This window comes from Tursiops truncatus, chromosome 1 (genome assembly GCF_011762595.2).
Source record: "Tursiops truncatus isolate mTurTru1 chromosome 1, mTurTru1.mat.Y, whole genome shotgun sequence".
NCBI lineage: Eukaryota > Metazoa > Chordata > Mammalia > Artiodactyla > Delphinidae > Tursiops > Tursiops truncatus.
Window position 1 is genome coordinate 110,099,121 of NC_047034.1, and position 25,003 is coordinate 110,124,123.

Consider the following 25,003-nt stretch of genomic DNA (forward strand, 5'->3'; position numbering starts at 1 on the left):
AGATAAGAAACTGTGTTTCAGGGTGAGGTCCCCTAGTTGGCATTCCAGAAGTGGTAAGAAATAACAATTTTGTATTTCTCCAGAAACTCCCATGACCAGGATGGATTGAGATGTTTTCCGTGCCACCTTGGTGTTTACCATGGAGTATGTTATACCCATATCTATCAGAAAGTCAATCAACTTGTCCCCCACTATCAAAAGTTACCCAGGGCTCCTGTGGGGAAATTGGAATTGGACACCTCAAGTCCAAAGGAGCCCCCAGGCCTCTTCATTCACCATGAAAGTGTTCCTCTTTTTCTAACATATGAGAGGTTCCCATCTTTCTTTTATTGTTTTCTTTCTTATTCTTTAGGCTAGGTCAATCTTTTTTTCCAATGCCTGTCCTCCTTAGAGGAAGCACATTGGTCCCTCCATGATGGTGGCTTATCTCTCTTTGGGTTACTTGCTTTCCCGGAATCCAGTGCTGATGCCAGAAAAGTGGCATTCCATCTTGCATCCTCTTGCTTCTGTCGTTGTTCCCTGTTAAGGTTGCTCCAACTGTTGTTGATCACTGTAAAAGCAACATCTACCAATTGAGAAGGGTTCATTCAAAATGCACCATCTAACTTTTGCAATCTTCTTCTTATATCTGGGGGTGGTTTGCCCAGTGAAGGTCATATTTACCATTCTCATATTTTCTGGGGACTCAGAATCTGTATCAATGTAGCACCTATAAGCTTGATAAATTCTTTCTAGAGACTCTGATGGATCCTCATTGGGTTTTTGGTGTGTCTCCTGAATTTTGTTTAAGCTCTTTTGCCTAGGTACTCCTTTTCAAAGACCCGCTAAGATACACTTCCTATAATGTTTTGGGAGTGGCATATCTCCATTATTAGGATCCCAGTCAGGCTCAGCAATAAGAACTGCCAAATTTGCTTCTGGAGTTCCATCTGGATCTGCTAGATGAAGCTGGTATGCTTCCTCTCTCGCCTTGTCAATGATGATTCTTCTTTCATCCCCAGTAAGCATCATATTCATAAGAGTGTGAATGTCTGCCTAAGAGGGATGGTGAGTGGCAAAGATAGAAGTGAAAAGTTCAGTCATATGGAGGGGGACTCTCAGTACGTAAGGTTATGGTTTTTCCAGTTAAACAGATCTGAAGTTGACAATGGCTTGTGCATCCATAGAAACCCAGCTGGTTGGCCATCTGCATTAAGGCCTCCCACAGGATATCAGCACAAGGGAAATTGCCCTGCTCCAGAAGTGACTCCCAGTCCAAATTGGATGCCCTGTTGGGTCTTATATGGTAAAACCAAACCAGGCCCCTGTGCCCCTGGGGTTAACATAGAAACTTCTAATTGATGCACATAAGTAGGGGAAACAGGAGGCAATGAATATGTTGGTGGCATGGGGGTGGTCGGAACAACTGCTGGTGCAGCCTGCTTGGCCAGTGGGGGAGTCTGGTTGACTGGAGGGGGCATTTTAAGTTTTGGAATAACATGTCGTCACTCTCACTTTCACCTTCTCCCTCTTGAAGAGCAGGTTTTCCCTTGGTTTTCCTTTCAGACTGCTGTACCATAAGGTGGGAGCCTTCTGACTTCTTTTCCTCCTGATGCAATAGCATAAATGCTTCTATGTAAGGAATCCCATCATTTTTACCTGCTCTTTCACAAAACAATTCTAATTGCAAGATTGTATAATAATTAAGTGAGCCATTCAAGGGCCATCACTCTCCTCAACCTAACATATATTGGGCCCACACACAATTACAATAGAATATCCTCTCTTCCTTAGTCATAGGCCCACAGCTATATTTTGCCCATTTATTTAAGATACACCCCAAAGGGCTTTCCTTAGGGACAGATAGAATATTTCCCATATTTATAAGTTCAAGAACAACAAAACACAAAAAGCACAAGCAAATTCCAATACCAAAAACACAAACAGATTCCATCATGAATGAATGCAAAACAAAAGCCAACAAACCGGTTTACAAATCAGGTAGAGTCCAACAATAATTCCCCCCTCCAACAGGGTACCCCAATCAAATGAACAAATTGGCTTTTCCCTTAAAGGAAAAGCCCTAACTGAGGAGAAAATGTTCCCAGTTGGCAGTTCCCAGTACATACCGGAGTGACTTACCCTACTATATGGGGCCCATTGGCTCCCAAATGTTGATTTCTTGCTCCAACTGCCAAGCGCTGGGGGAGCTGGTGCCACTTCAGGGAATTTCAAAGGGAAAACCCTCAGGACAAGTGGTCCTGGCAGCTGCTAGGGCCTTACATGAAAATTCCCCAACTAGGGCTCGCAGGCCACAAGCAGCAGCGCTCCTGGCTGGCTTCGCCAAAATTTGTTACCAAGCTTGGGCTCAGTAACATTTTTATCCTCTTCATTTTTAAAGTCAGGATTTTGTATTCTTCTAATCTGATTTTATTGGAATTATTTATGCTCAGATGCTCTCTGCAAAGCTAAAACATATTTTTCAAACCTCCTTATGTTTTCAAGCATGTAAGTTAGTTAGCTAGTATTCAACATTCCCATCACTTATGCTTGCTACTGACAGGAAGACCAACTTTGTTTTTTTTCTCTGCTTTCCATTGAACCAGTGCCATTATGTCCTATGAATTTTGGTTGATTAAGACCTCAAGATATGTATTATCCTATATCACATCACTTTTTAAAACTTGTCTCTTGAAATAGAAGTTAAGAGCATAGTCTTAGAGGTCAGATAGACCTCTGTGATAGTGGACAAGTTACTGAAACTCTGTAGGCCTCAGTTACCTTGTCAGTAAAATAAGGATTATAACATTTCCTACTGCGTAGCACTGTTATGAAGATCAAATAAGAAAATGTGGGTTGACTGTTTACTAGATAGTAAACACTCAATAAGCGCTAGCTTTAGTTATTCTTATGATTACTTTTGTTAGATTGTAAGCTTCTTGAAATTAGGAACCATGTTTCAAATTTTAGTAAACAATGAGTGCTTAATACAAATTTATTATTATTCACTTATATAATTGTTATATTTAGTGATAAGAATTCCAGAAAATGAAACACATTGGAATTAAGATTACTAGATTTGATTCTGATTTCCTTATGTTACACTTCTTTATTTCCCCCCAAGTTGTTGGGTTGTTTTATTTCTTTCTTCTAATCTGACTTCTTTTTTTTGGCTGTCACTTATTTTATTTTTTTATAAAGTATTTTATTTATTTATTTTTAAAATTTTGTTTATTTGGTTGCCTTAACTGCAGCAAGCGAGCTCCTTAGTTGTCACATGCAAACTCTTAGGTGCAGCACGCATGTGGGATCTACTTCCCTGACCAGGGATCGAACCTGGACCCCCTGCATTGAGAGGGTGGAGTCTTAACTACTGCACCACCAGAGAAGTCCCTGACTTATTTTTTCCTTTTGGAAAAATATTACTCATTTCTAAATTTTCTTTTGTCTTTTCTCACTGTAGGGGGATTCACATTCAAATTCCATCAGTCTTTTAAGTGTCAACTGGGCCAGGCTGTGTGCTATTTGCTTGAAGATACCTAGATATTATCTCCATTTCATAGAGAAGAAAACCAAGGCTCAGAGAGTTCAGGTGAATGGTCCAAGATCGTACAGTTAGTAAGTAGTAGCTCAAGAATGACCAATTAGACTTGACCATAAACCATTGAAAAGAACTCTAGGAGGAATATGACTAAGTAGTTTGATGTACAGAGAGATAGAAATTTTTTTTCTTCAAAAAGGGGTGAGGAGGAGAGTCAGGGAATTCTTTGTGAAGATGAAATTACTCTAAGAGATGGCCAGTCAATCCATGGACAATTGAGAGCTGACTAATCTGGAACAAAATTTTTTCTTTCACTCCTTCTATTCTCACTTTAGGTACACATAACAGAGTGTGTTTATGGCATATAAATGCTAAGTAGAGGGGTGGGATAGGGAGGGTGAGAGGGAGACGCAAGAGGAAGGAGATACGGCGATAAAGGTATATGTATAGCTGATTCACTTTGTTATAAAGCAGAAACTAACACACCATTGTAAAGCAATTATACTCCAATAAGGATGTAAAATAAATAAATAAATACATGCTAAGTAGATAAATTGCTACTATTTGGAAGACAAAATGGTAAGCATGGGAGAAAAACATTTTATTTGATGGTATGTGGACCATAAGTAAATTCACAGGCTTTTAATATATAAAGAATAGATCTAGTAGAAGAAGATACCATATCAGTGTTGAAAATGATAGCACATATGTCCTTTCACCAAGTTTAGTTACAGTTCTCATAATATAAAACTAATCCTTGGAATGCTTGGTAAATATGCTGATTCTGGGTACAAATGAATCCTCCACTTCTGAAGGCTTGGTGTGGGCTCCGATTTAGGTCTCCAATACATGTCCAGCGATTTTTGGTGCCCTTTTGGGAAATACACCATTTGGCATGATCCTGATAAGAGCTGAAATAAGATTGTCTAGATAACTTAATTGCTTTGACATTGTAGACATGGTAAGGAAGGGAGCAGTTTGAAGGAAGCTCTTGTCTCTTTCGCTGCCAGGTTTCTGTTAGCAAGTGAGTCTTCAACCGTTGAGCCATCCAGGCTGCAAAGATGTCTAGAGTTTATAAAGAGAAAAATAGTGAGGTTAGTATTTTTAAATCCCTGAAAATATCCTCAGGAATAGAATCATCACGCACCCCTGATATGTGGATGTCACAAGCACATTAATAACAACATGACTGAGAGAGTGGATAGGAGAACATTTTGTAAACGCTAAAGTGATATGCAAATAAAAGTTATTATCATTATTACTAGGATGATATTGGTCTCTGAAAATGTCTTCTATTCCACACATACAAGAGAGCAATATAGGTTTTTGTCCTGAAAAGACCTTTGGAAAGAATAAGGATAGAGCAGTAACCAGAGGCCAGCATCTAGAGATCTTTATAAACCATGCCAAAGTGTTTGAATTTTCCTGAAATCAATGGGAAATTTTTTAAGGAGTGTTATTGGGGTATTAATAGAAACTGATTTATGACCATAAATATCAATTGAGAAGCAATGTGCAGGATGAATTGGGAAGGCTACATTAGATTGGAGAGAGGAAAACCACCAGCTTGTCACAATAAGTGTGGTAACAAACACAGGTGTGAACCATGGCCATGGCAGAAAGTTTAGAGGGGGTAAGGTAAATGTGAGTTATTAAGGACTGGGAACTGATTTAATTTGATGATTTGATAAGGGGGAAGAGAAAAAAAGAGGGATCAAGAGTTCTAGGGGACCATGCAGAATATGAGAAAAAGAGTGAGATATGTTAGGAATAATGATGAGATGAGTTTGGCGTGTTGAATTTTGTGTGGCTGTGCCACCCTGCGAGCAGAAATGTCCCACTCACTGATGAATACTTCTGTCAGAACAGAGGTCTAGGGTGGAGATCTAGACTTGGGAATCACCTAGCAGGAATATGTATATGCGATAAGGGTAAGTAGAGGACCACAGGGCAACCTAGTCACATAAGGAGTATGCAGAGGAGGAGGACCTGGCAGAAGAGACTTATAAGAAGTGGGAGGAAGACCAAAAGACTGTGTACTTCCAAAATTCAGGGAGGAGAATGTTTCAAAAGAAAGGGTTCCAACTGTGCCAAATTCTGCGGAAGCTATTTCTGTCCTGTTAATTTTGGGATCTCTAATGCCTAACACAGGCAAGTAGTAGGCATTCAGTAAATTTTATTCAATATTAAAGGAAGGAAGGAAGTTAGGAAGGAAGGAACGAATGAAGGAACGAATGAAGTAAGTTAGGAAGGAAGGAAGGTAAGAAGTTAGGAAGGAAGGAAGGACGGAAGGAAAGAAGGAAGTTAGGAAGGAAGTTAGAAGGAAGGAAGGAAGGAAGGAAGACAGTGAGGTCAATTAAGATGGCCATTGGTGACTGGAGAGAGACTGTAAGGTCTACAGACAGAGAAGCAAGACTGTAGTCAAGGAGCAGTGAGCAAGTAAAGACCCTGAAGAGTTTTCTAAAAGTAAATTTAGAAGAAAAAAAAAACAGAGATATAGGGAATCTAGAATTGAGGGAGGGTTTTTAGGAATGTTTATATTCTAAGGGGCTTGTAGAGCAGGAGAGCTGAAGTAGAAGAGGGAGAACAGGTTGAGTTTATGAAAGTATTCTGAGGCTGGGATAGGTTCCAGGGCACGGAGTGCACTACTTCTGTTTGGATGAGAGAAAACTGGTAAAAAAAGAATGAAAATAGCTTAGATTGTTGAGGGTGGGGTGTGCTCTTGAAGTGGTTTCTTTCTGGTGATTTCTATTCTCTCTATGAAGGAAAAGGTGAAAAGGCAGGACTTGAGGGTAAGGAAGGCTTAAAATAACTACTTAGGGAGTGAAAGAAAAAGGAGACAGCTTGGTTCTGTGCCCAGCTGAGGCTGGAGACTGAGTTTTTACTGGCCTCTGGCTAGATGGTTGTGAGATACTTTTGTGGTTGGATCAGCAACCCTTCTATTCAAGTGGCTAATATTTCAATTGGCCCTTGGTGTCCCTTCTCCCTTTCCTTTCTTTGTCCTCCCTCCTTTTCTACTTCTACTCCCCTGAATAATCAGAATATTTCCTCTTTGCAATCCAAAGTGAGTCCAGCAGCAGTGTAATAGCATATTGTTTGATGATGGGCTTTCATACCGTCAAGAAAATAATCAGACTTTGCAAAATGGAGGAATTTTTGTCCCTGGGCTGACTGAAGTGTGGTGAGATGCCGGCCAGGGATCTCTGATGAGCTGGATCTGGCACACAGCTGGGGCATGTGAACGAGCTCCTGGTGAAAGGTTACTGGGATGGAACAGCTATAAATGTTTGGGTTGCAGACCAAGAGCTGAGAATCTGAATCAAGAAACAATAAAGAAAAGTTGAGAATTAAGACACAAATGGAAATGCTTGTTGGTATTTTAGGTCTTGTTGTGAATTAAAAAACTAAATAGAATGAAAAAGAAAAGCAAAAGTATTCCCTTCTTTAAGCCAATAGCCTTCAAACTTTTGGTTAAAATAGTTGACACTCCCTACTTTCCAGGCATTATTATGTGGGTTTACTAATTTAATCAGAACAACCTTATTATTAGGTAAGTTCTTTTATCATTATCCTCATTTTATAGATAAATTAATGGAGAATTTATGTCACATGCCTAAGGTTATAAGCTTGTAACTGAAGGAGTTGGTATTAAAGCCCAGGCAGTCTGGTCTTGGAGGCCATGTGTTTTTTCTCCCATGTGTACACATACAAAAGTAGAGAACACCCATGTACTGATCATCCAGCTCCAAGAATGACCAACTCATCAGCATGCACACCTAATCTCTATGCTATTAAGCTCTCTAATCATTATAGGAACTCAGCTAGTTAGACTAGGGCTTAATTTGGGTGAGAGGCTCAATAATCCTTTCCATAAGATGGAAATTTGATAAAAAACAAAAATATTCTAAACCTCCTATATCCAGAGGCAAATAATCACTCTTTACTATTTAGCAGCTTCCTCAGTAAAAAGTGATTGGTAAAATACCATTCCTACTTCTCTTCCCTATTCCTACTTTGGATTTTCCAAATCCAAGTATTTTTGGCCCTTTGAGCTTGAGATCTTAAGGGAAGATCATCTGGTTTATGCTCCGAAGTGTCATGTTGGTGGCCTATAGGCAACATGAGGTCAACACAATTTAAAAAATAAATAAGATTGAGACCATATTTGAAAATCAAAGGATCTATCTCCCTCTTTCCTTCCCTCTCTTGTATTCTTACATCCTCCCCTAGGTTTCTGCTTCCTCTAAAAAATATGGAGGTGTAGGTCTGTATTCCCACAGAACCACAGTATAATGAAGCTGAAGCTTTTGAGGGAAGCTAGGGGAGAGTCAACAACCCAGTTTGTCACTGTCCCCACTGCCCATGCAATGTCCACCTGTGTCACCCATTTTTGTTACCTGCCTGGCCCCTGTAGACATTTGAAACTACTGTCTCTGATCAAGTTCAAAGACTTCATTGGTGGACCAGGAAAGCAAGGTCCAGTAAGTGAGCCTGCCCGAGATCTCACCAAAGCCAATATTAGAATCTAGGTATCAGAGGGTTTATGAATAGAGAAGCAAATGAAGTGATAAATTTATTAATATATTTCCAAAGCCCTTCTTCAATATTGTTATCTCTCTTTCTCTCTCTCTCTCTCTCTTTTTTTACACACTCTAGTGTTACCTATTGCTTCATACTGGTTGTACTTGAAAGTTATGCAGATGCCAGTTTGTCCATTTCGTCTCCCTGTGGGTGGATACTCATAGCCTTCTTCAGGAATTGGAGGAAAATGGGGAATGGAATGAATCAACCAGAACCCCTGGATTCTGTTCCACAGAAGTAAACCTACCAAAGATACAGTAAATACAGATAAATTAGAAAAACAAAGCTCCTTTTAAAAAAACAGAGTTCAAAGCTACAACATTTAAGCCCTTTATACTTCAGGCTAATTTTTTATTAGGCTAATAATTACAAGGATCACGTTTTTTTTCAATAATTTCAGAACCAATTCAGGTACACATCATATTGCCCCATTACTGTTAATAACCCACCACAAAAGGGAGCTAGGGCAGCCACCCTGTGAAGAGTTGAGAGGCATTTCATGTTGAAACTACAAGGAAAATTTGTTTTGGCAGAATGCAAATTTGCTAAATTGGTATTTGACCTTGTTAGACTATGTAGTCACCTGGCAAGCTTCAGATAATGTCTTTACTGCTAAGCAGCTAAGCTATTTTCAAAAGCCAGCTAAAAAGCAGAGTTGAAAGAGAAAATATCAAATGAAAACATGTACTTGCAGTAATTTATTGTCAGAAACTGATGCTCATTTATGTGCAGAATTCACCCAGTTCCACAAGATTGAAAAAAGAGGCAGAGAGAAAAAAAACAGGGAAGCCATGTTCTAAAGCACCCCAGTTAATTGTATTTAGTAAAAATCTCTAGAGCAGACTAACATGAAAGCCAGAAGAGAAGAAAACAGAAAGATTTTCATCATCTTGTGACATGGCACAAAGAACCCTGTCCAACAGGCATCTATGACTATTTCTGTGTTTATAAATATATCAAGACAGTTTTGGTATGCTAACTAGACTTTCCAGTTTGCATACGACCATGGAGACATAAAAGTCATGTTTGCCTTAGTGTTAGAACAGAAACCAAATGCCTGCCAGTTATTTCTTTTTCAAAGAACACACTTTAAGGAAGCAGGGTATTTGTCAGTGACTTTGTCAGTGGCTATGGAATCAATACCTGTGTCGAGATGGAAAATGTTCAAAGTTCAGTTGCCTCACAGAGCTGGATGATCTTCATGGACTCTCTTCGGCCCAGATGAGTATTGCTGTTTGTCTGAAATCCTAACTTCCTGGTACAAATGCCACAGGATGTCGGGACACCTGTTGGCAGGGAACTCCCCAATGTGACATCAGGTCCCACTCCTTTTCCAGCCTTTTTTCTAAACCCTTGTATCAACTAACAGGGTGGAGCGAAAATGGTGGTGGGCAGTTGGTAAAGGAGAGGTTGCAGAATGCGGCATGTTATAAAAATTGTTGGGTTCCATGCAAATAGGACCATCAAGAAGGCAACTTAGCTAAATCAAAGGCTTTCAATGCTCATGACATTTGACAGCCATTACAAATGATATTCTTAATCAGAGGTTGCAAACAGGCAGCCCACAGGCCAAATCTAGCCTGCAGATACATATTATTATGCTTGCAGAGTATTTTTTAAAACTTTGAATTTATTACCAACATTTAAAAACTGGGGAGATTTCCCACAACCTCTAATTTTCTCTGGAAAAATTGCATTCCCACAAGGCAAGCTGAATAGTAACTGCTTCCTTAGAGCAAGTATATACTCTCCAGTTCTCTAGTTACCTGCCAGTTCAGCCCCCTTGGCTTGCTGACATCACTTGCCTGCCTCTGAAGACATTTGAGTTTGGAACCTTCTGAAGAATACTTGTTGCCATGGAAAGTTATTCATGGTATATTAAGTTGAAAAAAGTTTGAAGTAGTCATTACAGTAGTTTTATAAAAATGTTTCAAAATATGTATCATAGAAAAAGTAGAAAGTATTAAGTGTAATTATCTAATGAGTATTAGGTTTACAGATTTTTTGTTTACTATCATTTTGAATTTTTCATTAACATATATATACATAGCTTATAAATTGAAAAATACCAAAAATCACTATAATAAAAATTATTATAATTATAGAACAAAATATATAACAACAAAAATTACTATAATATAAAAAATATTTTTAAATACTTTTTCAAAAATGTTTACTGTATTTCAAATGGAACTTGACACTAAGAAGGGTGAATTTTACTCTATGCAAATTATACCTCTATAAACCTGACTAAAATGTGTGTACAGTATACACACACACACATATATAAATAGTCTGGCTGGTATTCCCAGTAGTCAATATTGGATTTCTTCTTTAAAGTATATGTTAAAAGATACATTAAGAAATAAAATGGAATTTGTGAGAAGGATATTGCAAAGTCAAAGTATATCATTATAACCTGTGATACAGAAATCACTCATTTTGATAACTCAGACCATTAAAAAGAAAAGCTATCTTTTTAGTATGGAGTATAAGACTACTGAAGATGGAATGTTTACAAAAATACTGATTTCCAGTAGGAAAGAGAAAATAAGAGCCTTTGTCATACCTTTGGTGTGTCCATACTTTCTGCTGTAATTCATGGATTTAGGGACTCCATCGTTGTATATTAGATAGGCTGTGCTGTTATCCTGCAGGGACATTTTAGGGTTATAATGGCATAAATCTTTCACTCATAAATGCTCACAACATTTCTACCAGCTACCCGGCCTGCAATACAGAACTTTCATTAATACACATGAGAAGTCATCCGTTCTAATAGGCAGCTTTCCCATCGATATGAATTCTGTGACATGCAAGACAAGGGACAAGAAGTCCATTCTCAACCACACATGGTCTTGTCTTGTGTGACAGGAGCCCTGTGCATTGTGATGTGTGTGTGAGGGCAATATTCCTATTTCAGTTATTTTGGACCCATGTTTCTGATCTGGCAACTAGTGTATGATAAAGGGGTACTTAAATATTCATTCAGGAAATGCAGTAGGAACAACCAGCCAAGGATTACAGCTAAGTTTTCTCCATTGATATTATAGGCACAATGCGGAATTGGCTGTCAGGGTCTGATTTCCTCTGCCTACTTTGTGTTTCACTGCTTGGTCATAGCTTCCTGTTTAATCAGGTTTCCTCATTCTCTGCTTCTACTAGCTCCCTGATAGGGGAGGATTTTTCTTCAATCCATTTCTCCTGTCACTTCACCTTTTCAACTTGACATTTTCCTGCTTAAAAAAAGTGGTATAGTTGAATGTGATAATGGATTTCCTCTGGTAAGGCAACATGCGAGTACATTCCCCAAACAGTTGGTCAAATCTCTGAGTCAAAGTGAAGCTATTATTTTGATAGTATCTCTTTGTCATGTTTTGGAAACTTGCTTATATTTTTTCTGTGTCGTTCCATTTCAGTTGTGTCATGATGCAGTGACTTTTAATGAAGCCAATAATGTCAATATTAAAAAGTCTCAGTGACATAATTAAAAGCAGGAAAGGACAACCCATCCCCTTAAAAAAAGACCCTTTCTTGTCTCTTAGGAAAAAAAAAAAATCAATAACTGAGTTTCTTACAGTTGCTTCATTAGTTGATATAATCTAAAACCATTTTTTAAAAAAAGGCACAACATAGTCTCTACAGCATTCTTGGCTACTATGTTTAGGAATATTTAGGAAATTAAGCTGTTTTCTTACCTGCATTTTCTGTAATTGACCATCGCTACCGTTGGCGTTCAGATTCTCCACTGGAGAACTCTGACAGTTAGTTATCCTGTGAGCCTGTATGGAATGCGGTAACAAGGCCATTGTGTGCCTTTGGGGTACAATGTGGAAGGCCTCTGGGAAAATTCAGTAAGGAACTTAATTCTTCTAATAGATGAAGTTTAACATTCTAACCAGAGGTATAACAGCCAGCTAAGGTAAATGGGATGTAGCTCTAGTGAAAAGAAGCTCTCTCATAAAGCGAAAAAATCATGACCTAAGAATAGGACCTGGAGATTATCATACTAAGTGAAGTAAGTCAGACAGAGAAAGACAATATCATACGATACCGCTTATATGCAGAATCTAAAAAAAATTGATACTAATGAACTTATTTACAAAACAGAAACAGACTCACAGACTTAGAGAACAAACTTATGGTTACCAGGGGGAAGGATAGTGGGGAGGGATAGATTGGGAGTTTGGGATTGACATGTACACACTGCTATATTTAAGATAGATAACCAACAAGGACCTACTGTGTAGCACAGGGAACTCTGCTCAATATTCTGTAATAACCTAAATGGGAGAAGAATTTGAAAAAGGATGCATGTATATGTATAACTGAATCACTTTGCGGTACACCTGAAACTAACACAATATTGTTAGTCAACTATGGTCCAATATAAAATTAAAATTAAAAAAGAAGAATAGGCAGACCTAGGCTTGTGCCTCTAGACCTTTTTTTTTTTTTTTTTTTTTGGCCTCGTGGCTTGCAGGATCTTAGTTCCCCACCAGGGGTTGGGGTCCAACCCAGGCCCCCAGCAGTGGAAGCATGGAATCCTAACCACTGGACCACCAGCAAATTCCCAGGACATCTTTATTCCTTTAACACTTATGTTGGGTATTATTTTGACTACTGGATGTTGAATAAGAAGGGTACGGTCTCTGACCCCAGTCTAGCAGGGAATAGTCAGGTAAATATAGGCAACTGTGATATAGTTTGATAAGTGTTATTATCAAGGTATATGGAAGGTTCTCATTTACAAAGGCAAAGAAGGGATATTTTCCAACATAACCCCAATATTGGCATAACTTGACATTTGAGATTTAAAACCAGTTGGTCTGATCTTGCATTCTACTCTCTGTCAGAAGTTCAATTCCAGATCAGAAGGTGGGGAAGTTGTGTTCTCATGGTCACTTCTGGCACATAGTTCCAACTTCCAGAGAACACTCAGTCTTTTTGGTTGTTCTTCTTTGGGCTCCATGCCAATCAGACATGGAAATCAGCCCCTTTACTGCCATTTTCTTCCCAGAATCCACCACTCAAGACATTGCGTGTGAGCAGGTTTTACAGAAGGTATGAAACACTGAATGGTTTTACATCACCAAGCTGACCTGCCTCCAATCTCCCTCCATGTTCTGTATACTTTTATTTCCTAGCTCCCATCTACTCCTTCTTTATTTTGCAGAGCAGTTTAGCTCTCACGCCCTCCTAGGCTCTGGGGCTACTTTTGCACTTCCAAAGATCATTATTATAGTTTGCCAAATGAAGACCCATCTTCCCCAAATAAGATAAATGACAGAGGCTGCAATGTTGCTCTTGCCTTTCTCTTCTTGGACAGTCTGCAATTGGGAGGGGAAGAATGTGTTTATTTTCTCACTGATGGGTTCTACTCCAGGCTTTCCATCCCCAACCTTGGAAAGCAGAAGCAGCTATAGGTAGTTTTGCTTTTATACAATAATCGACTAATTCAAAGCAGGGATGTTGCTGAGAATGAACAATTTCTAAAAGCCTCTAGGACAGTGTTTGGAACATCACATGTACTCAAACAGCTTACAAATAAGTTTTGACTTTGTAACTTGGCTCCGATGGCTGGTCTTAATGACAGGTGAATAAAGTGGATATTTGTGCACAAGGTGACAGCTCTCTGCATATTTTCAGTAAATGTTCAAATAGTGGTGCTAGAGTCTAACTCAGTATTGTTGTGGGGATTAAATTAGTTGACATATGTAAAGACCCAGCACGTTGTAAGTGCTGAGTTATTTTACATATTTACTTCTCTATAAATTATTGTTAGGAAATGCATAGATGAGTATAATTGGATGTTAATTATTGTTCGATTTTACTTGTCACCCCTGGTTGAAAAGCAGTATCTTGTCACTGAACAGCAGCTGGTGCCTGGAATGTTGGGAGACTGCCCACACTGAGGTAGTTAACTCATTGCCTGATGGAGTCCAGATAGCAGGTTTAAGCTCCATATTCAGGCAAGTTAGTTCCAGGGCCTTGAACTAGAGCCCTAGCTCTCAACCTACTATTTTGAAAATGATTAATTAAAAGGAAGACCAAGTGGAACCCTTTACTTTTCCCACCAAACTCATCCCACCATGGCTTAAACAACCCATAACTCATGGCATATTGATCACAGATCTATATTGCATTGTAATAGGAGAGGGCTCTTCTCTCTATTTCCATTAAAGGAGTAAGATAGCAAGTACTGAGCACATTGGCAGAGTTTGGCAGCCAAAAGATTTCAATATGTAATTAGTTCACACTTTGCCCAGTGATGCCATTGGACATAGTGCCGAACATATCAACAATTTGGCATTGCTATGGAGTATGTTGATGTATTCCCTAAGGTCTTAGTTAGATTGATTCAGATTCTGAGCTAGCTTACTTCCAGTTGCTAGGATTGGGCACTGGGTAGACAAGGAGTTAAAATCTTTTGGAAGCCTTGGAGTCTGTATTATGCATTTTATATGATTCAAATAAATGATAACTATAACATACCTCGGAAGCATATGCTTCATATAGCTGTTGTAATGTCCTTCCCAAAACACTCTTGGTGGTATTCATTAGTTGCTTACTCCTTCTCCAGCTTCTGGTTGCAGAGTCTAGGTATAGGTACTCTACCCCAGTCTCTCTACTTTCCTTGTCTTGCCTTTTAGGCAACTTATAAAATGTAAACCTAACAAAAGAAATAATTATGAATTACTAACATTTCCTAACTCTTTCCCTGATGGCAGCCACTGTGTCAAGCACTTAAACGTATCATTTCACTTATGTTTCACAGAAGGCCTCTAAGTCTAAGGAAGGGGATTTGTGCAAGCTCTCTGCCTCTCTTTCCACCCTTACTGTTGCTCCTTCCCAATGAAGGAAATGCAAATCTGACTGTACGTGTTCTAAAAACATTTACTGGCCTGGGTGGTGGGATCCCCATAGTAGAAGTTCGCACACTTTGAGAATGGCTTCTCTGTTCTTTCCACAGAAAGAACAGAACTCTGTTCTTTCCTTTCCTTTCTCTTCTCTGTTTTTCTCTGCTGCCTTAGGTGCTTGGCATGCTCATCTCTTTGTAGTGGGCTGGCTGGGTCTGAGGTTTGGGTTTAGTCATCAGAGTCAGTGGAGGCTTTCTTGAGCCTCTGGCCTAAGCCACATTCTTCAGCTCAGTTTATCAGCATGCTCTGCATTGAAGATTCAGGTCCAAGACCAGCCAATTGAGTAAATGCCTTGCTTTCTTTACTGTTGTCTCCTATCTGTATATCTCCTTTGGTTATCTCACAGGGAGGTGAGGTTGTTAGACCCGCATGGCATTCAGCCATTCTTGGATCATCTAACCCAGGGTTTCTCAGTGTGCTGTATTCACATTTTGGGCCCCATTATTCTCTGGGAGCCTGTTCTGTGCATTGTAGTATCCCTGGCCTCTTCCTATTAGATGTCAACAGTACTCCCCAAGTCGTGCCAATCAAAAATGTCTCCAGACATTGTCAAAAGTACCTGGAAGGCAAAATTGACCAGTTCTAGCCAAACACTCTTTAATAGCACAAACCCCACAATTAACCCTCAAATACTCACACTGGACCAAACATTGTAATGCATTCACTATTACCCCACAACAGTGTCTCACACTGCAGAGAAAAGCTTCAACGGTCACTTGGTTCTCATCAGTCTCATGTTTCCATTTATGCTCTTTCCTGCCCTGTCCAGGCTTTCTTACTCTCAGGGCCAGGTCCTCACACATGGCAGGAAACATGAAATTATTCTTTGATGCTGACCTCACGTTCCTCTGCCCTTTAACTCTTGCAGGTAGTTGTAGCAGCTCGAGATTGTGCCTCCCTGTCTGCTTAGCACAGCATTCTCTCTGACAGATATTGCTAAGTAATATGTCCATTCGGTTGTGGCAAAAATAAATTTTATATATTGATCACAATTTGGTGGCCCACCAGTGAAATGTTTGTCAGCTATCATGGCATACCAATTAAGGACTAGTGCTTTTAAACATTTTCCTTGGGTGACTATCTCCAATTATAATCTGAAGATTTCTGAATCTATTTCTAGCCCAGATCTCTATGCTGAGGTCTAGATAAGCCCAAATACAAAGATGTCTCAGAGACCTCCAACTCCATATCTTCGAAACCAAGTTCACAATATTTTGCGACAACTCTACTCATCCCCTGCTCTTAGGGAACACATCCACACAGTCACAGAAGCCAGCAACCTGCAAGTCTTTCTTAACTTCTTCCTCTCTCCTACTCCCCTGTGCCTATCCATTACCAAGTCCTCTCAGCGTGTTCCTCCTCTCTATTTCCTCTTCTTTAACTTGGGTCCATACTTCTTCTCACCTGTAACACTGGTGAAGTCCTATTGGTTTCCATGACTCTAGACTAGTCCCCAGCCAGCTGGCCTTCAGAGTACTGCCAGTGGGCTTTCTAAAATGCAAATATGACTTTATCAAGTCCCCATCTGAAGTCTGTCAGTAGCTCCCTTTCATGGTCAAGTTCAGACTCAGCAGTTCAGCACATGAAGCCCCTCATGACCTGGCTCTCACCTATCTCTCTAAGCTCCCCTCTCCCCTCCTGCCATTTCCCCACGTTCTCCTGAAGCGCCAACTTTACTTAACTGCTTCCAAACTCTCCCCATTGCTTATTGCCTCTGGACCTCCTCATTGCTTCTTCATTGACCTGAGGTGCCCTTGCATCTCCCTTGTTTTTATAACTAACTCATAATTCTTCTCAAAACTTAGCTCAAAACTATTGGGTTGGCCAAAAAATTTGTTCGGGTTTTTCCATGCGATGGTATGGAAAAACCCGAACAAACTTTTTGGCCAGCCCAATACTTCCCCAGAGAAGTCTTCTGGGCTCTATCCTCCCCAATGCCCCATCTAATGCCCCATATATGCCTTTACCACATAACGATGAGCTCCTCGAGGGTAAGAACTATGTTTTGTTCATATTTGTATTTTCAAAACTCAGCACAGGGCTGGTGTGAGCTCAGTAACTGTTTGCTGAGAGACTGATTGAGTGGATCTATGTTCTCTAGCCTGAAGTTTACACAAAGCTTGATGCCAACCATAAAGGCTAACCTAAACACCCTAATTAAAGAGTGAAAAAGTGATCAAAGCTTTCGGAGAATCCATGACTGTAACTCAAAGCTGTGTTTCGTCTCTTTGACACTGCAGGAGACTGGTGACCTACCACCCACTCCAACAGCTGTCTGTGCTGTCCAATAAATAAGGTTAACCAAACAGTGCTCTGTACCATCAAGCCCTCTTTCTCCTTCACATAAGGAGACGCTCCAGTGTCAGGGAAAAATTAACCTCTCTCCTTCATCAACTCTAAAAGGATGTTGGAAGGGTTCTGTTAGGAAAGCCACAATGCAATTAAAGGAAATTGCCAACTGAGAGAAGCTGTCAGCTCTAATGCACCTCTGTGGCCACCAGCCTTGCCCTGCTGAGAGCATGAATCAGGCCCACGAGGGGCTGCTAAGCTCTTTCTCAAAGGGAAGCTCTCTCATTCAGAAGCCTACCCCTATCTGGATACGTGGCTCATTTATACACTTCAACTTGCTTTCTTTTTAAGGGGAGAGGTGGAGTGGAAGTCTCCTGAACTTCACAGTGCACCAGTTAGCCACCAGTACTCTGGCTTTCTATCTGCACGCACCAAGCCTTACATTTCATTTACCTACCAATCCACAGCTTCACCTTCCTCGTTTCTGCACGATATTGTTGTCGCCTTCAGGATCCCAAAGAGGCCAAGGAAGAGCAAAGCCAGGGGTGTTCTTAGAAGTCTTGCTGTCATTTTCTATCTGGCACCTTTATTCCATGGCACAGCAGGAAACTTTCCCCATGGATCGTGGAGTCTGAGTTTCAAGTCTCTCAGACTGTGCTGGCTCTGACATTTGATTCCATTTGCTTCTGCCATTTGCTGTTTAGGCATTTTCAGAATGGGACGAATCCCATGTAATTGTGTGATTCTGTCACAACATGCCGGCGTGACTCTGAATGCCTTTGTGCTGAATTGTTGACTGCTGAATAGTTTGCAACGTCATCAAAAAGTCCTGGCAAGAAAAAAGGGATGTATCGTTAACTCTTGGGAGTAAACATCATGTAGTATGAAATTCAGTGGACAGGAGAACTCTGTACTGATAAATAGATGTTGAATAAAATCTGTTTCATGTTTTTTCCCTTATGATTGTCTCTCTGTGAGTGAGAGCAAATGTTTGTGGTTCAGACATTACACAAAAATGACAAAACTTTATATCTTAGTAATAATTAGGATCTATCACTTGTAATATTCTCTATCTTAAGGAAACATTTCCTAAAGGGTACTTCAAAGGTTTGCTTCAAAGAAAGAGCAAATCCAGTTGTATTTTACTGAAGATGTTTACATAGCCTCTCCACCTCCTGGTTTTAGCCACTCAGCATGGTGCTTTACTCCAAAGAGGCCTTGGTGTCCAATTGGTTGCAATGCAATCAGGTAAACATATTGACCGCTCATGCTTCAGATCAAATAAAAATGTTACAAGCATCTGTTTTGCCCAAATTATTCTTTCCCATTCTTGAAACTGAATCTGAAGTTGAAGGCAAAGGGAAAATGGCTCATTTCCATGACTATACAAAGGTGAGACCATTCTCTTTTTGGAGGAGGGAAGAAGTAGATAGGCATATGAAAACATTTCTTTAAGTGCATGATGCCTTTGAATCAATTATTAAAGATGCTATAATAATAAATAGCAGTTTACTTTATGCCTGAAAGTCAGTATGGCTCTGATCTGTCCCTTTGCTTATGGATCCAGATCAGAGTCACTTAGGGATTCAGACTAAATTGGACCCTTGCAAACTGGATCACTTCTATGGTTGAGCTGGTGTTGTTCAGGATCCTTGGGGTTCATAAAAAACGAAGGGCTTAGAGCTCTTTCTCCTAAAACAGAATTTTGTGAGGAATGTTATGGGCCACCTGCCCACATTTTCCTGTGGTGCTGGCAAAAAGGGACCTCAACCCAAACTTGCTAAATAAGAATTCTTCCAGTTGGGCTCAAGAATCTACATTATTTACAAGTTTTTTGGTGATGCTGCGGCACCCTAAACTTTCAGATTTAATGCCCTGAGGCCAACGTTGTGCTGTATCTGGTTTCACAACCTACCAAACTGGTAAACTGAGAAGCATTTTTCTGACCATTCCTCCATGGGTATCATTTTATTTAATGTATGTGTTTACTGCACTCAGAAAAAAAGGATTTCAGCAGCCCCAAAATTTCATCAGTTTTTAAAAAAATTTCATAGCATGAAGTTTACTTTTCTAAGTTAAAGTGAAATAAATTTAATTTTATCTTGTGATAACTTTTGGTATTATAATGATAACAGGTGAGTACACTAGGCTTAGGATTCATTAATTCATATACAGAATGCAAGCAACTTGTTTTCATTTATGTAGGCTAAAGAACATTTGTTGAATAGGATATAAAATAATTCTTGTTTTCTCCTCATTACACGCTTAGCACAGTGCCTGGCAAATAGTAAATTATCCATAAGTGTTAGCTAAGATTATTTTTACTACAACCTGAGCCCTTCCTGTGATTGAGCTGCAGGATATGTGTATTAGGATGGTTTTGCTAAAGCCAATTTTATTTCAAGATCTGGAAAAATGCAATTAGGTTCTTTCCTTTCAGGTGTCACTTTCAGTAAGCTTTCTTATCTCTCGTTGTTGCTGAACTGGTCATGCTGATGGTCAGTCAACAACCTTCCTTATGCAATCACTAGGTGTCAAACACTGTACCGGTGGTTGAGGGGTTGCAGGGATTTCAACATTACCCTAAAGCCTAGATTCCAGTCCTGGGTTTTTACTAAAATCAGCAAAGCAATGTCGTGGAAGGAAGCACAGTGAATTTGGTGGATGGAGAAAACACAAACTGAGCAGAATGTTTTTCACATTACCCATTTTTGAAGCCCAATTAGTACAATATTATGAAAATATCACGTCTCCTTCACAATATGATTACCTCTATATAGTAGAACTAGTAGAAAATCCCTTCATCGTAATTTGGCCAAGTATAGTGAACAAAGACGAGTACTTTACTTGGTAATGAGCTTCTTTTTCAATGGTTGAAAGTTTGCATTCATTCATCCAATAATCCTAGAAAATCTCAGTCTTTTTTTTAAATTTAATTAGAGTTTACAATGTTGTGTTAATTACTGCTGTACAGCAAAGTAATTCAGTTATACATTCATATTCTTTTCTTTTATAGGCTTTTCCATTATGGTTTATCATAGGATAGTGAATATAGTTCTCTGTGCTATACAGTGGGACCTTGTTGTTTATCCATTCTCTATATAAAAGCTTACATCTGCTAACCCAAACCTCCCACTCTATCCCTCCCTCAACCCTCTCCCCCTTGGCAACCACCAGTCTGTTCTCTATGTCCATGCTTCTGTTTCCATTTCATAGATAGGTTCATTTGTATCATATTTTAGATTCCACACATATAAGTGATATCATATGGCATTTGCCTTTCTCTTTCTGACTTACTTCGCTTAGTATGATAATCTCTAGTTGTGAAAATCTCAGTCCTGATTTCTTCAAATTTTGCCTCTTCCACATTCTCTCTATCGTATGTTTCTAGTACATTTTTAATACGATTCTTTAAATTTTTTTTTAATTGTAGTTGATTTACAATGTTGTGTTAGTTTCAGGTGCACAGTAAAGAATATATATATATATCCTTTTTTTAACATCTTTATTGGAGTATAATTGCTTTACAATGTTGTGTTAGTTTCAGCTCTATGTATACATATAACCCCATATTCCCTCCCTCTTGCGTTTCCCTCCCACCCTCCCTATCCCACCCCTCTATGTGACCACAAAGCACCAAGCTGAACTCCCTGTGCTATGCGGCTGCTTTCCACTAGCTATCTATTTTACAATTGGTAGTGTATATATGTCCATGCCATTCTCTCACTTCGTCCCAGTTTACCCTTCCCCCTCCCCGTGTCCTCAAGTCCATTCTCTACATCTGCTTCTTTATTCCCGTCTTGCCTCTAGGTTCTTCATGATTTTTTTTCCCCTTAGATTCCATATATATGTGTTAGCATATGGTATTTGTTTTTCTCTTTCTGACTTACTTCATTCTGTATGACAGACTCTAGATCCGTCCACCTCACTACAAATAACTCAATTTTGTTTCGTTTTATGGCTGAGTAATATGCCATTGTATATATGTGCCACATCTTCTTTATCCATTCATCTGTCGATGGACACTTAGGTTGCTTCCATGTCCTGGCTACTGTAAGTAGTGCTGCAGTGAACATTGTGGTACATGTCTCTTTTTGAATTATGGTTTTCTCAGCGTACAACATGGACCTACTGTATAGCACAGGGAACTCTACTCAATATTTTGTACTAACCTACATTGGAAAAGAATCTGAAAAAGAATATATATATTCTGATCCAGATAAAAGTCAATGTTCAACTCAAAAGTAGCGGAATATATATATTCTTTTTCAGATTATTTTCCCATGTAGGTTATATTACAAAATATTGAGTAGAGTTCCTGTGCTATACAACAGGTCCTTGTTGTATATACAGTATATACAGGTCCTATTTTATATACAGTAGTGTATATATGTTACTCCCAAATTCCTAATTTATCCCTCTCCCCAACCTTTCTGCTTTGGTAACCATAAGTTTGTTTTCTATGTCTTTGAGTCTGTTTCTGTTTGGTAAATAAGTTCATTTCTAGTACATTTTATGTCTCTTTCATATATTCTATCTCATGTGTGTCTGCATTAATCCCTGATTCTTTATTTGGATCAATCTCCAGTTCTCTAATTCTCTCTTTGGCAAGATTAATCTGTTACTTTACCTCTTACAAATAACTAGTTCTTTCTTCAGTTGTGTTCAATCTGTTTCTTAATCCACTTATTAGTGCATTTCTAGAAGTTCTGTTGGGTTATTTTCCAAATTTTCTTTGTCTTTTTTATAGTGCCTTATTTCTTGCTCCAGAGAAGCTATGCAACCTTCTCTTTCATTTCTGCAAAAATATTAAATATATGACTTTTATTTTGTGTCTGATAATTCCAATCTTTGCTGGTCAGACTTTGCTACCTGTTATTTCTATGACTCTCTCTCATGATACTTTGCTACCATGTGTACCTTTGATTTTTGATTATGAGTTCATGTTCCTTAAAGCTTTATATGCGAGAATTTGAGGTTGAAATAAAGTTGGGTTTCTCCAGACCCTGGTCTGTGCTGGCTTCATCAAAGTGCAGTCATCCTGTGAGGACTCCTGGGAGTTAGACTGTTGGTTTTATTTATTTATCCTCAATAACCTTTTGAGGTATGGTTTACATACCATAAAATTTTCATATTTAAGTTCAACTTTAGTTTTGTTCAAACTGTTAAAAGACTGTTAATATACAGAGTAAAATCTAGAATGTGACAGAAAGTTGAATGCTTGTTGCATCATTATTTTGATGAAATGGGATGAGACAAACAAAATGACTCAGGCATTTGTAAACTAAAGAATTGTTCATGAAAAATGTGGTTAAAGGGAAATATAAGTAGAATAAGTGGAAGAGGACTGGACAGTTTTATTTGGTTAATTCCTACTCATCACTTAGGGGGCTTTATGGATACCAGTTCCTCCTGGAAGCCATCCCCCATCTCTCTCAATCCAGCTTAGGCGTCCCTTGCAATATAGTCCCAAAACCCACTGTATTTTTTCAATTAGAGTAATTATCACAATGTGTTCTAAATACTTGGTTTCTTTTCTGAAGTTCCTCTAGAAAGCAGAGGTCAGCAAACTCCTGTGGGTCAAATCTGGCCCACTGTCTGTTCCTGTAAATAAAGCTTTATTGGAATACAGTCACACTCATTCATTTATGTACTATGTATAGCTACTTTATGCCATAATGGCAGAGCTAAGTAGTTGCAACAGAGATCATACAGCCTGTAAAACCTAAAATACTCTTTGATTCTTTACCAGAAAAGTTTATTCTACTCTGAAGTTTGTTCTAATCTCTATCAGGGCAGAATAGTGACTGCCTTGTTTGCTGTTTATCTCCAGCACTTACCACGGTGCTTGTCACTAGAAGGAATTAAATAAATAGAGATGAATGTATGGATTGAATGAAAAAGGTTTCAGAGACTTCAGTTTTGGGTTTATGCAGGTTTTAGAATGAATTAAACCTAATCAGAGAAACAAATAAATGTGGGTATGTAGGTAAAATCCCATTATAAAGAACTTCACTATAATGTTATATCAGGGAGATAGCTGAGTATCATAAAAATAATCAGGCAAACCTGGGTTCCATGCCTGGTCCTACCTCTCATTAGCCATGCGGTTTTGACCAAACTATTTAACCTCATGAGTGTCAGCTTCCTTTTCTGAAGGTGGGACTCATGAGCTGCACCTTTACAAAATGCTATCAGGATTCGGTGAGATGCTGTGTACATAGCCTCCAGCACGTAACTGGTGCTCATTAAATGTTGGTTCCTTCTTACCTTGTTTCTTTTCTATCATGATGCAGTTACTTCTTTGTCCTTGCAGATGGACTGAAAACAGTCCTTTAGTGATATGGTTCTACTGACTACAAAGAAGCCTCCATTACTCGTGTTTTCAATGGTGCTGATCCAGAAAAAAGTCAATGTTCAACTCAATAGTGGTGCCACGTTGTTGAAGGCACGAAGCTGAATTTTAATCCTGCCCCAGAGGGGAAGCACCCTTCTTTCCTTCCCCTATTTCACAGTTTAAACAAACCTGCAATAAACACAGAATTCATCTGAGCTTAGAATTTATCTGTAATTTAGAAAAATGACTGAAGTGCTAGAAAAACCAATGGTTTGAGCAGGGTGCATCTCCCAGTTTGGGGTTAGTTCTGCCTAGTATAGTGTAGGTAGAATAACACTGTTCAGTCTCAGTAGGGCCCTTTACACTATACCAGTCTGCCTGTCAGCTGTGTGACTTTGGGAAGCTCACTTAACATCACTGATCTAGTTTATATTAAAATAAGTGTCCTTCCCACCGAATCACAGGTTTTGTGAGGAATAGATAAGATAATATAGGTCTTTACTGGATAGAAAATTTTTAAATGGTATAGAAATGCAAGTTTCTGCAATAGCCTGCCCACTTCCCTCCTTCTGGGCGGGATCAGAATGCTTCCTTTCTCTCCCTAATGAGTGTAGGGACTCTGATGTAGTGAGAAAGAGCGTCACTTTGGGGCAAATGGTCGAGGTACTCCTCCTCCCTCTGTTACCCAGGAACTGTGTGACCTTGGCAAGTTACCTAACCCTAGTGTCTTCCTTTGTAAAACTTGGTTAAGGATATCTGCTTCACAGGGTTCTTGTAAAGGGTTAGAGGAACTCATATATAGAAATTTCCCATCAAACCCTCACTAAATTGTTGCTACTATTATTTTTATTTTCAAGTCTTATACATTAGGAAAGAGAAATCTTTCAGTGTATGCATTTCAGTAGAATTTCCTTCCAACTGCATGTTTGGAGGTCTCCATCAATTCTTCGTTGTGAGGTTTTCTGCTCCTATTCCTAGAGGCTCCTGAGGCCTTGTTCCAGTTCCCTGCCCTAAGGCTCTTGGTACTATGGAGAGGCTGGCAAGAAGAAAATTAGCATTTCCCTTGGCATTTAGTGATGAGTCTCTCATCCTTTGTAATAGGCAGAAGTATGAAAATAACGGAGCACCTGTAGATGGAGTCTTCATTAGGTGACAGATCGCCCTTTCTGCAATAATTATGCATATGAGTCGTTATATTGTGCTTGAAACATCTGCTTGACAAGTCCCTTTGGAGCCACACTTTGAACAAAACTCAAGGCATATCCCCCCTTGATAGTAAAAATAAGCCACTCTACAGTCTAAAGCAACATGACATTTGCTAGCAGATATCAATATTTTTCCATCTGAGATTTAGTT

General features: G+C 39.2%; 2 protein-coding genes across 4 annotated transcripts in view; one reads left to right on the forward strand and one right to left on the reverse strand.

The window, feature by feature from the left end:
• Window positions 1-25,003, forward strand: part of LOC101336987 (uricase) — a 129,697-nt gene that overhangs the window by 75,575 nt on the left and 29,119 nt on the right. The gene's annotated exons all lie outside the window — the stretch shown is intronic.
• On the reverse strand, window positions 4,142-17,985 carry DNASE2B (deoxyribonuclease 2 beta). 3 transcript variants are annotated; one of them, XM_004314365.2, is made up of 6 exons: window positions 17,768-17,985; window positions 14,597-14,774; window positions 10,671-10,752; window positions 8,183-8,278; window positions 6,637-6,834; window positions 4,142-4,585 (listed from the first exon to the last, which is right to left on the reverse strand). In XM_004314365.2, exons 1-6 carry the CDS (start codon window positions 17,878-17,880, stop codon window positions 4,245-4,247), a joined length of 1,008 nt encoding a protein of 335 aa, XP_004314413.1. In that variant the 5' UTR covers window positions 17,881-17,985; the 3' UTR covers window positions 4,142-4,244. The 3 variants fall into 3 exon arrangements, with proteins under 3 accessions (XP_004314413.1, XP_004314412.1, XP_073644061.1); XM_004314364.3 differs by having other exon boundaries at window positions 8,183-8,344; XM_073787960.1 differs by lacking the exons at window positions 10,671-10,752; window positions 14,597-14,774; window positions 17,768-17,985 and adding an exon at window positions 9,245-9,369 and having other exon boundaries at window positions 8,183-8,344.

Bases quoted from the DNA above. Each gene is read 5' to 3' on its own strand.
- DNASE2B (XM_004314364.3), bottom strand. From the start codon at position 17,880: ATGACAGCAAGACTTCTAAGAACACCCCTGGCTTTGCTCTTCCTTGGC. The intron at 10,753-14,596 runs GTATGTTATAGT...ATGTCCCTGCAG, and splicing joins ATGAAGCATATGCTTCCGAG to GATAACAGCACAGCCTATCT. The intron at 6,835-8,182 runs GTAACACTAGAG...TTCTTGATTCAG, and splicing joins CAACCAGTATGAAGCAATAG to ATTCTCAGCTCTTGGTCTGC.